Source organism: Salmo salar, chromosome 22 (assembly GCF_965601325.2).
Source record: "Salmo salar chromosome 22, fSalSal1, whole genome shotgun sequence".
In the NCBI taxonomy this organism is placed as follows: domain Eukaryota; kingdom Metazoa; phylum Chordata; class Actinopteri; order Salmoniformes; family Salmonidae; genus Salmo; species Salmo salar.
In genome coordinates this window covers 14,690,001-14,692,500 of record NC_138312.1, presented here as the reverse complement: position 1 = coordinate 14,692,500, position 2,500 = coordinate 14,690,001, and the positions used below count along the sequence as shown (strand labels likewise).

Here is a 2,500-nt window from a genome sequence, read left to right as displayed (position 1 = left end):
GGGGATCGTGTGTGTTTCCCCAGGAAAAGTCCCCCTGTACGTCTAGTAGACCATCTATTTCAGGAAGAGCGTGACTGGCTGGAACATGGCACGATGGACAACAAGAAAGAGGAAGCGAAATGAAAAGGGAACAAAAAGGGAAGTGAAAGAGAAAGAAAGGAGAAAAGCAGAAGAGGAGAGTGGTGTAGCTCGAGTCAGTCAAACAAGTTCAGAGCAGCTTGCTTTCCCTGAAGACCTACAGATGTAGGACGTTCATTTGATCACTCTTTTGTTGCTGAGAATTTTTCCTGCACGGCAGGAAATGCGAACTTGCAGTGTATGGATTTTGAAAAGGCTTTTAAAGTTTGCCATTTAAAATGTCAGACTTGATTTGCCCTAAATGTATCAGCCCCGACAAAAAGCTGACCATTCATTAGAATTCACATAATAATTCACATTTCCTGTTGCTGAAGGATTCTTTTCCTGCTGTAGCAAACTGGCTCAAATTAAGATGTCTTCAGATGTCTCCATGTCCACACAGTCAACTCAGTCACTCGCCAAGGTGTGTATGTGTGTGCCTGTCATACCATAGTACTGGAAATTGCCAAGGACAATACATAAGTATCTCGATGTATTGCGATTCCTGCGATTCACACGATTCTATATGTATTGCGATTCGATACTGTGATTTTATTAGCGATTTCTCACCATATGTCTGCTGAAGAGGGACACGAGAGAGTCATGAGAAAACGAGTTTTGATCAGTCATGGAAATAAAAGTGCTGAAAACAAATTGGTTCCCTATTTAAAAAGACAATGGAGAACAAGCTATGAAGGGAAAATACTGGAGTTTTGGTGCAGGTACAGCCAACTAGCGCAAAAATAATATTGTGATATTGTCAAAACGATACGATACATCGACAGAAATAATATCCCGATATGTGACTGTAACGATTTCCTTCCCAATCACTGTCACATGTACCAGGCTTGCTACTATTACACCTAGTGCTGTTATTACTATAGTACTACTCTTAGTACCGTGTACTGTCAGCAGGCCGTCCCAAACCCGTCACAGCTCAGCGCAGCGTGGTGTAAAGCAGAGCGGCCCGCCACACGTTACAGCAGAGGATTATGGGTTTAGACAGGAAGAGGATCTGACAGCGGCCAGACGCTTTGGTGAGGGAGGCCACGAGACACTCAAACAGCGCCGACAGTGAGCCTCAATCTTTCCTTCCTTCTAATCCACTGGCTGTGTATCCATGTTATTAATGTGTTTTCCCTGTCATATCACAGTGTTGAGAACTGCTATTATTAAAAGCCCCGAAGGGCGTCTCCTTTCCTCTCCTTCTCTCCTCTCCGCTGCTCTCCATTCCTCTCTTCTCTTCTCCCCTTCTCTCCTCTCCTCTCCTCTCCACTCCTTCCCTCTCTTCGCCTCTCTTCCCCTCCTCTTCTCTCCGCTCCCCTTCTATCAACCTCTCTTCTCCTCTCACACCACAGGAGGAATTATAGAACCAGGTGTCACGCTGGGAGAGATAATCACTGTTCTGCTGTGTGTGTGTGTGTGTGTGTGTGTGTGTGTGTGTGTGTGTGTGTGTGTGTGTGTGTGTGTGTGTGTGTGTGTGTGTGTGTGTGTGTCCGTGTTTTTGGACAAGGTTACACACTGCAAGGTGCTGCAGAGTATTCAGAGCACAAAATCACCACCTGGCATTGTTGGCAATGGAACACAAGGACCCACATGGACACACAAACACACACACAGGAAGACATGAGTGTAAATTGTAGTCAATGTTGCTCCATGTAAATATTCCTAGTGTTGATGTTACAGTGTGGTGAGAAGGCAGACGGAGAGACAGTTTAAGAGGCATACACCAAGCCCAGCACTACTGAGTGTGTATGAGTGATGGATCACCCTGCACTGCCTGGACACACACACACACACACACACACACACACACACACACACACACACACACACACACACACACACACACACACCACACACACACACACACACACACACACACACACACACACACACACACACACACAGATCTGGGTCAGTGGGGGAAACCCAGAGATGACCAGGCCATGATCTCTCTCTCTCTCTCTCTCTCTCTCTCTCTCTCTCTCTGTGTCTCTGTAGTCAAACCCTCTTCAGATGATATCAGTTCACATCTCACTAAGCTGTTTACGCAACGCTGGCTTAACATCACCGACAGAGTGGTGGTGTGTGTGCGTCTGTGTATGCGCGTGTGTGTATTTTACTTGAGCTGGTGGTCCTTGGTGCTGCGTGTCTTCGTAAGGAATCTCTCGGCCAGTTTCTCCAGGTTACGGCTGTAGTCCATCTCGATCTCTGCCTTCTTCCTGAAGAAGTCCTGCAGGTCCTGCAGCAGCTGCACCCTCAGCTCACACTGCTGGTCCAGACACTTCAACTGCTCCACCAGCTGGGCACGGATCTCTACACAGGAAGGGGAAGAAGGGGTTAGAGAACAGGGTCAGAAATGTGTGGCGCGGTCCTCGTT

At 47.2% G+C, this 2,500-nt stretch overlaps 1 protein-coding gene across 4 annotated transcripts in view; it reads right to left on the bottom strand.

Moving 5' to 3' along the window:
- The window catches only part of LOC106582832 (SLIT-ROBO Rho GTPase-activating protein 2), a 135,703-nt gene that overhangs the window by 48,359 nt on the left and 84,844 nt on the right, over nt 1-2,500 (bottom strand). For all 4 annotated transcript variants that reach the window (XM_014166320.3, XM_014166321.3, XM_014166323.3 and 1 more), the window contains one exon: nt 2,244-2,436. In XM_014166320.3, coding sequence (XP_014021795.1) covers nt 2,244-2,436 — 193 coding nt within the window. The remainder of the gene's footprint in view (nt 1-2,243; nt 2,437-2,500) is intronic.